Here is a 13,017-nt window from a genome sequence, read left to right as displayed (position 1 = left end):
ATCTACACACACCCACACTGTATCATTCAAGTAAGTAAAGTAATAATGCACAGCACACACACAAACACAGTATACATCATGGTTAAACCTTGCCACGTCAGCTTCTTATTTTCATTGCCATGTTTAATTAGAAACAAGCCCCATAGATTGAAAATGCCAGGATCAAATGAGGTAAGGGCCACCCACCTGCACTGTACGCAGTGACTGAATTAAATTACTCTTCAGATTTCATTTGATTATTGACGTTAAAGAAACATGGCTAGTGTTTATGGATTAAAATGCTATATGAGAGGGAGAGAGTGAGAGAGAGAGAGAGAGCGAGAGCGAGAGAGAGAGAGAGGAGGGGGAGGAGGGAGAGGGACAGTGATCTTCAGTGAGAGGATGGCAGGCCAGTCAGTTAATGGTGCTCCATATAGTGAGTGGCTGTTTTATTTTTAGTGTTTAAAATTCAGTTGGGCATGTCATTTGAAAAATTAATTATCAGGTGTGATTCTGTAACATCAATAGTACACACATCATTCATACAACATAGCTGCTGATGTGTATGTGTATATATTCTGGTTCTATGACTGACATGGTAGTACTGATATTTCTCTGTGGGCAGGCACTAAAAATAATTTGTGATATAATTTCTATTCTAAAGGGCAACACATATCTGTGGCATATGACAAGTCAATTGACATGATACTCAGTGACGCCACCTTTGTGTGTTGGCCTTAACAGTCACACAGGCAGTTAACCAGCAGGGGGCCGATGTTGCTTACCCCTGTCTCTGATTTCAGTCCCTGTGTTCCTCCATGTTGTGATTCTAATCACATGTCATCACATAAGGTCACAGGACTACTTATGGCAGTGTCTTCTGACAGTCTGGTCTTTACCATTACCACTACTGAACCCATGAAACTGACAGCTAACACTACCTAGACCCCCCTCTTCTCTAGAATGTAGGACAAACAATGTCCTGAGTGTGTAGGAGCTGCCAATGACTAAATAGGTGTTGATAGAACATGATCTGATATTAATTAATGTGAATTAGTGCCAACATTAGCAAGCTAGGCAATTTCCTGTGCAGTTGGCCCTATTTTTATTTGAATAGGTGGGTAAAAATGGTTTTGGGCGGCTTGTGATTATTTTGGCTACTTTTTAAAATTTTATTATACTAATGAAACAACAGTCCAGAGGTGTGTCTTTGGACCAAACACTTTATTTTTCATCTTGGTCGTATTCAGCCACAGAACTGGGAGAATCTGAAGTGTCAGTTACTTCCAAGCACCACAGGGCAAACCTAGTAATGGACATTACTGGTTTCTGATTGGTTCACTGAAACTTGGCAACATTTAGTATGATGGGTCCTCCCAAATTTTGAATGTTGTAAAGGGGTAGACATTACATCAAATGTTGATATAACTACCACTATGTGTGCTTGTTAGGAGCGCACCACAGAAGTTGAGAGCACGTATCCTATCAACGCCAGCTGTCAAATATTTGTCAATTGCTGTAATTAGAAAAGCCCACCCAGAGGTTTGAAGTTTACACGCCGTTTACACAAATATGTCCAAAAATGATTTTATCATCCTTTAAAAAGTAGTCAAATATGCACAAAAACTGCAGCGTTTAATCACATAAAAATTTAAGATAATCCAGATTTGAGTTTGACTTAAACAATAGGACATGATCAAAATAAAAGAGTACCCTCACCTGTCTCCATGTGTTGCCTGCATCCGAGGTAATATACACACTGACATTGCTGGTGGTCAGCTCAGAGCCAATGGAGCCTGCAGGTGAGGTGACAATCCACAGAAAGATAAGAGACAAACTACAGTAAGTGTTTGAGGCGGGAAAGTGCATGATGCAAACACAGGGAATTGATTCTTTTTTAAGATCAAACAAATCCCAAATTTTATAAAGAGCCTTTAGAATGGCAGTGGTGTTACAGCAGGGGGCTCCAGCCTGTAGCTGCAGACTGAGGTTGTAATTACAGTGCTCCTGAAGATCTACTGTGCAGTGCAACATTCGCCCATACTCCCAAATTAACCAATAAATCCAGATTACTACATTCATCTTTCAGCAGTTCTGACCATATTAAGAAGTGCTTTCCCTAATGCTGTGCAGACTGCTGTAATTGCTTTAATTTAGCCTGTAATTGGTGCCAGGTGGTTAAACACAGGGCTTGAGAGTACGAAGTGTTTCAGAATCATGGTTGTCCCTTACGCTGAGCCCTCTTTGAGAGAAAATTTGCTTTACACTCCCAGTACTGAGAGCAACTAAATATCAGCTGAAATTCTCTGTTTTGCTGTCCTCCAGTAGTTGATGTTCTTGCCTCGCTGCAGTGATGTTATAGTGTGCTATGACGTTGTTGGGTATGTACCTATACATGTGCAACACAGCACTCACCAAACCAAATGCTCGTTGGGGTCAGAGTGCAACAGACTCGAAACTTTCAACCAGAGGAAGTCAGTTTAGAGGTCACCCTCTAAAAAGCCACTAACACCCTGTTATAGCTTCAACTGTTTTAGCATTACACTTGTGCAACCCATAGCGCCATTTTTTTACCAGCTGACACTGAAAGCGAGGACAGTGACTTCAGTCTCCCTGAGTCTCCCAACTTAACTGATGACCCTCACAGCAGTTCAAAGCTGCACTTGTTTGAACTGCTAGCTTCAGGAGACATCAGCAGGGCCAATGAAGAGTGACAGAATAGTGGATTTGAATGAGTGGTTGGGACAATGTAAATTTGCTTCAAACACTTTAACACTGATTAATGCTGCAAACTACTAGCTACACTAATACTACTACTCTACTACTCCTGAAACAGAAGATCTAGTTCCAATTAACTACAACCTAATCATAGCCTCTGTAACAGATCCTATCAATAGATGGATGCTACTACCTTTATCCCTGATTGGACATATCAATATTATCAAGATGAATATCCTAAGCAAATTTCTGTATTTATATGAATCCCTACCATTGAACCCCCCATCCTCATTTTTTCCATAAATGAAGAAGATTATAAAAAAATTTTCCCTGGAACAATAGGAGACCAAGATTACACTTGTCCCTTTTATACCTTCCTTATGAGAGAAAAGGGCTCCAGCTACCCAATCTTTCCTGATACTACTGGCCAGCCCAAATAAGAGCAGCAGTGTGTTGGGTTTTGGAGGGAACTTCTATACCTTAGGTGGAAATAGAACATAGTACAACAACTCCATTACCACTGAGTCTTTATTTGTTCCCTGACTCTCCAAAGGAGCTAAAAAAGAGAACGCGTAACTCTTTTATCAGAAACACAGTTGAAGTCTGGTTCAAAGTACAAAGTTATTTAGGTGCAAACCCACAGATATCCTCTTTTCCCCCCGTATGGGGTAACAGGAGATTTACGCTGGGAACACCTGATCCTGGGTTCAACTTCTGGGCTAACAAAAGCCTCAACAAGATCAGTGATCTATACAATAATGACACACTTCTGACCTTTGAGACTATAAAGAATAAACACAATATCCCTTTGACACATTTCTTTAAGTATCTGCAGTTTAGGAGTTACATATCAAAGACACTAGATCACTCACTTCTATGTCCACCTCTTCCCATGTTGGAAAAAGCGATCACTCTGGCGGTCATGATCAAGTGTCTTTAATCTATAACCTACTTAAAACTAAGTCAGAGGAGTCCTCAGAGAATAGGGGACTTGCTCAGTGTAACGGCTTGAATACAGAGATAGCAAAAGATGATTGAGAGCAGATAAGCCATGAAGCAGGTTCAAACTATTAACACCAGATTTAGACTCCTGCAGTACAAATGGATGATGCATACTTATGTAACTCTGTCCCTACTACACCATTCTGATGCCCATAATCCTGACCAATGTGAAATGCAGTGCTGAAAAGGGCACACTGTTTCACTATTTATGGGTTTGCCCAAGGATCAAAGAATTTTGGAGAGATGTTCTTGACACATTATCACAAATAATAACAAATTGTTTCAGCCAAACTACCAGAATGTCCAAAACTATGACTCCAAGGCTTAATAACACCAAGAAAAAAAATATATTTTCTCTCTTCTTCAAGCTAAACATACGATATGTATTTTGAAAAAAAAAAAAACCTAGAAAAACCCTCCATCAGTCAGTGGCTGAAAAACTTCTCTCTTGTGTCTTGCCTTAGAGAAATTAACCTTTGCTATCAAAGGAAAGCCTCACACCTTTTACAAAATATGGAGGAAACTCTTACATTTTTTGGAAAATACATTTGTATATGTCTGGATGTGCTGAAAAAAAAAAAAGAAATACTACTATTCTCATTTACATGTTCTTGTCTTTGCAAATTACAACTCTAAAGTCTCCACTTTGGGGTGTGCAGTGTAAATGATCATCATAGACACAGGGACATAGGGCCTTATTTTAATAATCTAAGTGCATGGTCTGAAGCGCATGTTGCAAATGCATTTAAAGTGTGTCCAAACCCACTTTTGCTAGTTTAATGGCAGAAAAAATGGCCGCAGCGCCAGGCACATGGTTCAAATGGTTTGTCCTTAGTCTCTTAATTAATCATGTGTGGTGTGTTCTGGGCGTAACATGCAATAAACCAATGAGAGTGTTATCTCTCATTCTCTTTAAAAACCAGGTGCACTTGCACCTTGGCAGATTGCTATTATAATGGTGCATTTGCCAAGTAATGAGAGGGAACACTTCTCTGCAGACGAAACAGATCTGCTTCTGCAAGAAGTGAAAGTGCACAATCCATTACAAGCACACTGGCCCCTGCTGCTCCTGGACCCTCCCTCCCCCGAGGGTCAAATCAGCAGGGTTTTAATTGTTGAAAGTATGGAAACCTGATCACTGTACTCTCAAAAATCTTTAAGAATTTTTGTTAAATATTGTTCATAAATTAAATCATTAATTTTAAACATGTAAAAAATCATCATACACAGTTATCAGGTCTTTATCAGCTCTCCAAGGTGTTGATCCTGCTGCTGGCAGCAGCTAGAAGCTGTGCAGATTTATTTCCTTCTTTAGTTTAATCATTGTTTTCATCTTATTTATTTCCTCATGTGTTCCTCATGTCATCATGTATTGATGCAGCAGGAAAGTTGATCTGTGTCTGATCCGTTGTTGTCCGTCTGTTTAAATACCTACATGTATCGACACGATTTGGTCAAATAATTAGACAATTTTATCTGTCATTACTGCGATTAGCTAATTCTGATAAATATTATGACTAACCATTATGACATGTATTTTTTAAAAATATTTTGATGTACACAATAATAATCTTTCACATTGTAATCCTTTTATTTGTAATCATTTGCATTTTTGTGCGCTGCTGCACGTCCGTTTGTGTGTATCAGGCAGAGTTACGCACGTTGTGCATCCGCCCATGTAGGTGCATATTACTGTCTTTATAATGCACCCTTAAAATAAGAATGAAACACTGCGCCATTGACTTCAGACCAGATTTTTGTTGGTCAATAGCGCAATCGCTGTCTGCTGCCTCAAGATAGCAATGAGCCTGACCACACCTCATTTTAAGACCAATGGGTGCTCAGAAGTGTATTTACTATTTAAACGACGTGGCCGCTGGTCGGGAAAATGAAATGAAAATGACTGCGTCGGTCTTAAACTAGCGCCGCTTGCTCGGCTGGATGTAAGATAGGGCCCATTATGTTTTGGTCTAGACAACAGAATTATGTGATTACTTGATTTTCTTTGCAAAAAGACAAAGAAAAAAAAAACTACTGTTGAAATGAACACTACAGATTGGGACTAGAAATGATAGTATAATTAAGTGACTCCATTTACTAATTTTTTAAAAATTGAATTTAGTTAGTTATCTTCAATGGAAAATTATGGTCACTGGATGATTGTTTGGTGGCACACGGTAAGTGATCCTGGGTTCGGTTTTCCCTGGTTTTGTTTTTGTGTTGGTGGAGCTACTGATGGTCTCTTGATCAAAACTTTTTCTGTGTTTTTCTTTTTTACACTTTTTTGTTACTTATCGCTATGTAACAAAGGAAACAACTTTTTTGAAAGCAAAAGAGAAAAACAAAAGTATTTTTTTTAATGTAATTTATGTAAAAAAAAATTAGTTTTCCTTTACTGCATTTTATTCTTCTAAGTGGGAGGTACAGCTACAATTAGATTATTTTTACAAACTTGTAAGCAAACAAAAAAAAGGAAAATTGGCTGGACTAATGACAAAGAACAAACAAAATCTGTCAATTTTTTCTATTCTCACTTCTCTGAAACCTGTTTCATTCAGTGTTTCACAAGTGTTTTGCGTAAGTTTGGCTTTCTCCGGGCACCTGAGGCATGTGTTGATGCGTTATTAATAGTGAGGGTCAATGCAGGAGTAAATATCACTGAGGTGTGAATATACCTGGGGGGCTGCTGATCTCATATTTTAACATTTCTTTGATTACACCAAACTGAGTTAAGGAGAGTCTTTGCTTTCTCTCCTGCACTCTCAGAAACACTGATGCTCTGAGGGCTAAACCATGAGGATTATAGAGTTTTTGGTCCTCTGGCTTTCTGTTGTCCTGTCATTTGCCCTTGTTCAAAGGTGAGGTGGCACATGCATGTTGTCAAATACCTGTGGGAGTTGTAGACAGATGCTGTACATGGACAAACAACTGAAAACAGAATGAAAGAGCATGAAACTGCAAACAGCCAAATGTAATTCCATAGAAACACAGTGTTGAGAGCTGCAGTGTGTTTATTGGGAACCTCACTGCACTGAAATGTTAAGTGCCAAGACTTTTACTGAAAGAGGCAGATTTCTTTTGGCTTTGTCTTCTAAATGATTTTTGTGGTCTTTGTCTCTTCAAGATATTATAACACTGGATGGAGAAAAGAAACTCTAATCCTAACCTACCCTACTCAATTGTAAATGTTGTTGCTTGGAGACTTGGAGAAAAGAAAAATGTGTCTTTTTATGTTTCCTTTGTTTTCTTTTAATTATTTAAATTTAAGCAAACCATGCAATGCACAATTCATTTGGCCATCTCACTTCCAGATACATTTACTTAACATTCTATTAGTTTGACTTTCTTTCTTACTCCCTTTTTAATCATAAAATGAAAGTCTGTTTTAATCCAGTGCCTTAAAAAGTATTTAATCAAACACCTGTTGTGATTACCTGGTAGAGGTTTTATTCTATCAGCCAAAAACTACCACAAATAATTTGTTAATTAATTACTATATAATAGATAAAACTAAACCTTGAGAACTCTAAGAAGAAAAAGTATATTTAAAAATAACCTGTGAGCACCTGGCAGAGGTTTTATTCTATCAGCCCAAAACTACAAAGAATTTAATTAATTCAATTAATTACTATGTAATAGATAAAACAAAAAGGTCATAAAAGGCTTTGTTTTTAAAGAAAGCCCCTCAGAACAAGAGAAAGAAACAACATGTCACTCCAAAAAAATTCCCTCTCACCCACCTGATGCGACAATGATCCCTGGAGCTGAGTCTCTGCTGGCTATGTTTCCAGATGTGTAGGGATTTGCAGACACGTGAAGATGAAGATGTAATGAACAGTATGGCTGCAGGAAAGAAATCACAAACTCAATTATCAAAACTATCAAACTGAGCCAACGCTATCACTAAAAACCTTCAAAAAACACTTCTGAATGAAACGGCTGTTGCAGCGACTTGGATGCACAACCCTCCTGAGTCAAGTTTTATCACAAACACCATTTCCCCATTGGCTGGTCTCACCATTAATTTTGATTGGGTTAACCTTTACCGACACAATTCTCATTACGACCCAGCAAAATGCCAGTGGTGCAGGCCATGTTGTGACGGGCTGTTTAGGGGTTTATTAAAACTCTGACATTTCCAGACAAATGACTGTATAATACGGGTAGAAGGCGAGGCATGCCACAGAATCACTAATTGGTTTATCAAAAAAAGGGCGATTATTTTTGTATATAAATTCATGTTAACAGAGGATGTGCTAATGCAGCAATGACACAAACCATCAAATCTACATCTACTATCATTTTTGTCATCATGTATGCAGATTTTTAGTTGAAGGTGATTGAAGTGAATCTGCTTCATCAGCAAACACCACATCTGCACTTAAATGATATACAGCTGTACTCTTAACTTTGAAATGTTCCATATTTTTCTAACTTTGGCCAGTCAGTGAAAAGTCAATTCTACTTGACTATGAGAAACAGCCAACTTTCAGAGGCTTTCAGGAAGAAAGACAGACAAAAAAGAAGCGATTGCTTTTCTTCCTGACACCTCTTTCTCTGTGTTTCTTAAATGGGAGGTCAGCTTATTGGACTGAATCAAAATGGCTGACCTTTCAGCTCAGAGCACTCAGCTTTGACGGGCGCTGCTCTTTCTGAGCTCGGCCTCTCATTGCTGCTGGGATCAGTCAACTCCTGTCAAGGCCTCTCTTTGATGGAAGCGCACACATGTAAAAGCTTGTATGAAGGCGGCACGCAGACACTCACTAGCACACAGTGAATGCTGTTGCCTCTTAGGTCTTTGCTTGGGGCCTGCAGTAACCTCCAGTCTCTGCCTCTGTTGTAGGTGATGTGCGTCTTCACTTGGTTGTCCGTCTTTTTGTTGGCTAGGAACATACCTTTTATTCCCGCTACCTGTGAAAATTAGAAAGGAAACAGCTCATATCTGCAAATGACAACAAATGCGGACTTCACACGTCCAAAGGATATGAAAGTATTTCCATGTCTTCCAGTCACAATGGTGACAATGAATGCAATGCACTGCAAAGCAAATCATATACCCTAGGGCAACGCAACCATGCACACTTACCTCTTCTGTATTCCCGACAAAACCAGATACAGACACAAACACTGAGTGGAGAATGATCGACCGTCTGGGGACTTGCGAGTAATCAATGTGTTTCTTAAATGAATCGGACTCCTTGTTGGAGGCTCCAAGGAATAGCTCAGGGATACTGAATTGAGTCAGTGACAGTCGCATCAGGCAATGAAACTCCACTTTAGTAACTGACAGATACTTCAATCCCCCTTGGAGGAGAGATTTAGCATATCCTTCGTTTTGGGTGGCGACCTCAATCAAGACAGTGGATTTGATTCCATTGGCAAGGCCACAGCAAGACATGAGCAGCATAATCAACAGCTTAATTATTTGATTCATAGATATCGTTTTATCCAAGTCTTTAGAATCATACTGTGCATATCAGAGTTCCAGAGCCCCAGCATTAGCCCTAATGCACCTTTTTTTTTGTTTTGGATTAGGTGCATTTTGTGAAGTAATATCTGCAGTTATTCATCAAAGAAAGAAATAATCTCAGCCTCACAAAAATCTATATCCCTGGCACAATCCCCTCTTGCCTTTGTTGATGTCAGCACTTTGAAGCTGTTTCGTATTCATACAATGTGCTTTGAAGACTGTAGGCCTACAAGCAGCACGGTTCATTCCCAAAATGACAAAACAAGTACATTTCATCATCTCTGCCTACAAGATCTACAATAATGTGTGAACGTGTGCATTATAAACTTTCAGGCCAGGCAAGCAGGCTTTTAATTGATGCTGTTATTTAAAGATAAGAAATTAGATAAAATTAATACCACAGTCTTGGAGAAAAAGGGCCCCATTTATAGCATACCAATCCAAAAGTAAAGCTGTCATTCTACTTCCACCACAGCGTGATATTTTGCCACTTGAACCACAACATACTATATAATTCCATATAAAAAACTGCCCTTCCATGGAATCATAGTTAGATATCAATGTTTGTTTACCTCATATAGGTCAACCATGACGTTGCCCTCTGGGCCCATGCTGCTGACAACGTTCTCCAGAGCCAGAGTGTAGTAGACCCCTGATGTGTCTGACACATACAGGTTATAGGTTTCATTCTGGTTCCATTCCTGTACGGCTGCCACCACACGGTTTTCATCCGTACTGATCACATGCAAGTCCTGGGAGACAAGCAAAGGCAATGATGAATCCAAGTGTTGTGATGAAATGAATACATAAAAGTGATTGACTCAAACCTTTAAATGTTCAAGTGCTGTTGTGTAATATATATATATCGAGAAGCGCTTCGTGTTCGAATGAAATACGGTTTTACAGTTATGGCTTTGTGTAATAATGAAAACAGTAACTTGGTATATATAAATAACAAGAAAAATATGTCACTAAAAACTAAAACATCTTGTTATAATGTGATCTATTACAACAAGAAAATGTTCTTGTTATAATGAGAAACTGAGCAAATACTTTTGGTCATGGCAATAAGCTGCTGCAACAATGTCCTCTCTTTAGCTACTGACTGGATCTATCTCTTACTTCAACAACATATTGTTTATTGTTATAACAACATACCAACTTATCATGTTGTAAGGTGAAAGGTTTCAATGTTTTAATGAGATACATGGTGTTGTGTAATATAGTATATATGTAAAATTTTACTTAAGTTTTAAAAAGTTTGATATAACAAAAAGTAATATATTATTACAACAAGAATAGTGTTAAAAGTTAATTATTTGGTATGTTGTAATAACATGAATCTTGTTAAAATGGGACAATATTCTTTTTATAACTACAAACTGTGCAAAGCAAATACATTTTGCTCAGTTTGTCGCAGCACTTTGGCAGCTCTACGCTGTTGTAACAATGCCACTCAACTGCGTTTTAAGGCATCGACTGGATCTTTTCCTTATTATATCAACATATTCTTGTTATAACATACCATTTTATCATGTTATAACAAAAAACTTCTTGTTTCAAACAAGAGATGGGTTGGTATTGTGAAATAAAACTTTCTTGTTAAAAAGAAATAATTTGATGTATACTAATGATAATAAAAATGAAAAAGATTGGTTATACAAGATAAAGTGATACATGGTTAAAACACAAAAAAGTTTCTTATTAAAATGTAATAAGTTGGTATGTAGTACTAATGAAAAAACTTGTAAATTTTCATTATAACATGAAAAATATCTGGTTATAATGTGAAAAAATGTGAATAAAAGGCAAAAAAAACACTCTTGAATGCTCTGAATACACCTACTGTAAAAAGTATGAAATATTTTTTATCATTGACATTTATTTAAAATAAATATAATTTTAAAAAGCATCTAATAATACACCCTAATTTGTGAAAGCTTTAAATTTCCCATTCACTCAAAAACATGATCTCTTATGGCTCAATAACAAATATGAAAACTTTTAGATTGTATACTGTTCTTACACTCCTGCCACCTTAATCATATTCAACAATCAGCATTTCTACATCTTCTTTACTCACATATTTTAACTGAGAGGATACTACAATCATTAACACTATGTCAGGCTTATTGGGCAGAGATTATGCAGCTGAGGCCATGCTGTTTGGTTGTGTGATTCATCTGCCTCTGACTGTGCCAATAACACCTTGCAGTGAGCCGACAGCAACTGGGGCGCCTAGGGCTTGATTGAATAAAACATGTTTAATTGTCAGTGGGGACGTGACAAGCGAGGCCATGCGCACATGGAGCAGCACGGAATAACAATTCTGGAAACACTGTGAGAGTTACTTTTGGCCTTGATTTGCCAATAAATAACAGAAAGAGTGTCAAGCAGAGCCAGCGATGAACTGGAGCTTTACTGCAACTTTAGCTCATGTACCTAACAGAGCTGGAAGTTTACTGCCTTTGAATGCAGAAAACTTCCACATACTACTCCAGCACTACCAACTAGAGACATGGGCACTTCCTGAACACCAATAATTATGTGTACTGTTACTCATTAAGATCTTATGAGTATCTCTTCATTTGATTTGATTTTATTCAGACTGTAATGTTTACCTTGGGCAAAGTGTACTTTGGCAGCTTCATTGGTGTAAAGACATCTCTTGTAGCAGACACGTAGTAGATTGGCCTCCCTGCAGTTGACACCTTAAGGTGACCATTGGGTAAAAGCATTTTAGAGACATAAAAAACACAGATAAAGCATTTTTCACACCAAAGGGACACATAAGGCTGTAGTAATAGTACCTCTCTCACAATGACCTTGGAAATTTCCTACAAAATCCTCACACTTTCTGCCTCATACACACTCTAAATGTTTTTCACTGAGCAAACTGGACAATTACCTACCTGGACAAACACATACTCATCTTGCACCACCAGAGAATTGGGGTCAATGTAGCCAGGGAATGGTTTGCCCTTGTTGGCATCTGTGCAGTTCTGCAACTTGCAGGTGACATACAGCGCCTCTGCTCCCACACACACACACACACACACAAAGACACACATATACACACACGTCAAGCCATGGCATTGGCAGTGGTATTAGCCAATGAAGAAAGGCAGCCTTCACCCAGAGCCAAGTGGCCTTTTTGGCTTCCTACATTACTCGTGTCAATAAAGTGGTCCCAGTAAGGGAGGAGCCGGGCGGAGGGGAAGACAGATGACCAGAGAGGCCAATTGCTTTCTTTGCCTTTAATCGCAGTGCTGGGAGAGAGCCTGTCCCCACATGTTAGCCTCTGCCAAATATGTGTCGGCTTCTTGCACATACACATGATCGATAGTGATAGTCTCTGGCTGTGTGACCAAATCATCTGACACAACTGATGTTTACTATGTGTGTTTGTGTGATTGGCTTTTCTCTATTGTGTTGGCGTCAAAGAGAATGTTCTTACAGAAAGGTGGCATGGACGCCTTTGAAGTCTTTTTGAAAACTGTGTGAAAAAAAAAGAATACAGTAAATATTAAGGGGTACTTCAGGAATTTTGTGTTGCACTTTCATGAAGTTTGGGGACTCACCAGAGATAAATTAAAAAAAGAACTCGAGATAACCCTCTGATGACATCATCAGGGGACATTATACAACTGAGTAGTACTTCATGACTAGTAAACTAACATTCATATGTAAATATAATTTAATCAAAGTTTTATGTTGATTGTGAATATATGAAACAAGTATAAAATGCTCCACCAGATAATAATTGAGAAAAAGAGAATGTATGTATTTTTTTTAAGGATTCTGACATCATATTCAGTAAGCAAATCAAGTCAAATACCATATATCAA

At 38.3% G+C, this 13,017-nt stretch overlaps 1 protein-coding gene across 2 annotated transcripts in view; it reads right to left on the bottom strand.

Moving 5' to 3' along the window:
• The window catches only part of LOC121912675 (VPS10 domain-containing receptor SorCS1), a 177,088-nt gene that overhangs the window by 28,774 nt on the left and 135,297 nt on the right, over positions 1-13,017 (bottom strand). For both annotated transcript variants that reach the window (XM_042434986.1, XM_042434976.1), the window contains exons 7-12: positions 12,082-12,200; positions 11,791-11,880; positions 9,742-9,921; positions 8,464-8,610; positions 7,440-7,542; positions 1,699-1,775 (exon numbers count right to left, since the gene is read on the bottom strand). In XM_042434986.1, the coding sequence (XP_042290920.1) occupies positions 1,699-1,775; positions 7,440-7,542; positions 8,464-8,610; positions 9,742-9,921; positions 11,791-11,880; positions 12,082-12,200 (716 nt within the window). The remainder of the gene's footprint in view (positions 1-1,698; positions 1,776-7,439; positions 7,543-8,463; positions 8,611-9,741; positions 9,922-11,790; positions 11,881-12,081; positions 12,201-13,017) is intronic.

The sequence above is a fragment of the Thunnus maccoyii genome, chromosome 2, assembly GCF_910596095.1.
Source record: "Thunnus maccoyii chromosome 2, fThuMac1.1, whole genome shotgun sequence".
NCBI classification, from domain to species: domain Eukaryota; kingdom Metazoa; phylum Chordata; class Actinopteri; order Scombriformes; family Scombridae; genus Thunnus; species Thunnus maccoyii.
The sequence above is the reverse complement of the archived record's forward strand: the minus strand, read 5'-3'. Positions and strand labels throughout refer to the sequence as shown.